The sequence below is a fragment of the Sinocyclocheilus grahami genome, unplaced genomic scaffold, assembly GCF_001515645.1.
Source record: "Sinocyclocheilus grahami isolate Dianchi unplaced genomic scaffold, SAMN03320097.WGS_v1.1 scaffold17121.1, whole genome shotgun sequence".
NCBI classification, from domain to species: domain Eukaryota; kingdom Metazoa; phylum Chordata; class Actinopteri; order Cypriniformes; family Cyprinidae; genus Sinocyclocheilus; species Sinocyclocheilus grahami.
The window spans coordinates 1-1,306 of NW_015516453.1; the positions used below are offsets into that span (position 1 = coordinate 1).

General features: G+C 42.0%; 1 protein-coding gene across 1 annotated transcript in view; it reads right to left on the bottom strand.

Annotated features, from left to right (window-relative positions):
- Nucleotides 1-389: 389 nt before the first annotated feature.
- The window catches only part of LOC107579411 (poly(rC)-binding protein 3-like), a gene marked incomplete at both ends in the record, with an annotated part of 3,615 nt that continues 2,698 nt past the window's right edge, over nt 390-1,306 (bottom strand). The window contains 2 exons of the mRNA XM_016265245.1: nt 390-479; nt 839-967. Coding sequence (XP_016120731.1) covers nt 390-479; nt 839-967 — 219 coding nt within the window. The remainder of the gene's footprint in view (nt 480-838; nt 968-1,306) is intronic.

The following is a 1,306-nucleotide window of genomic DNA, read 5'->3' on the forward strand; positions in this document are numbered from 1 at the left end:
AGTGAGTATTTCACATGATCTGAACAATAGAATAGAACGGAATACTGATGAAGGAATTGTTTAGTCCAGCTATATACAGCTGTATTTATGATTAGTTACAAGCTTTCCAATTCAAACACCTACAGATCTAAATTATTGATTCAAAGTGAGTCTGATCTGCATGTTTAAGAGCACTTGGCATGGTCCAATGGCCCCATTGGTGACTGTATTACTGATTGGATCTGGGGGTGAGATTTATTCCACCAGCTGATCTCAGTCTAATCATTAGCGTAAATATCCACACTCAGAGTGTCCCACTGGGACTGAGGGGAACTATTGAATCGTTAATGCTCATGAAGGGCTGTTTCGATTGTATGGTTTCTGCATTAAGATATAGATGGAGAACTCACCGACGCAGCATGAGGTTGCGACAACACTGTGTGGCTGCCACCCGCGGTGGGTTTGGGTCGGTACGGAATGGTGGCTCCTTTAGGTGGCGACTAAATGAGGGAGACAAGCACAGTCAGGACAAAAGCAAAGGCGTTTAGGCAGTATGTGTCTAGAACTCTGTTAAGCCTCACTGGATTTTACTGTTCAAAGCCCAAAGTTAATGCGGGCCAGAGAAAATCCTGCAAAACAAAGGCATCCAAGGTTGGATGCTGGTAACTAATGAAGCAAACAAGAACATTTAACATGCAGTCCATGCGCTGAAAGTGCATACAAATGAAGTGTGAAGGAGAAAAAGACCTGAAAAATACACCCCACTTGAAATAACATTTTAAGCATAAGGGAAATCGTGCATAATCGCACCGATTTTCAAATAAAAAGCGGATGCGCTCTCACGTGCACGCTCACAAACCTCCAGCATGACGGTGCAGATGTGTTTCACACATTGTGTGATGGCATGAGGGGTGCCTGAGATGGTCACGGCTCGCTCAGTCGAGTCAGGCAGTAGATCTCCTGCCACCTGGACCTGGGCACCTGTGCTCTGACACACAGCAACACTTTTAGTCAACACATGCTGGACAGGATGATTAGAAAAGCCACAAATTACATCATTCATATTTCTTTCAGTAGTGACATTTAAAAGGAGAAGGTCACTCCACATCTGCATTCCTGGTCACCCTGTCTGCCTGGGTTTATTTTGCAATGATGAGCGAATGACTGTACATTATCCTGCTTATTACATACTGTAGCTACTCACCAATTAAATAAATGTGCGGACATCAAATTTTAAATTAGTTGTAATTATTATATTTATAATAGTTGTATTTTATAATCTTGCCTGCACTCTTGAAATGAAGGGTTTCAAAAGTTTTTTTTTTTT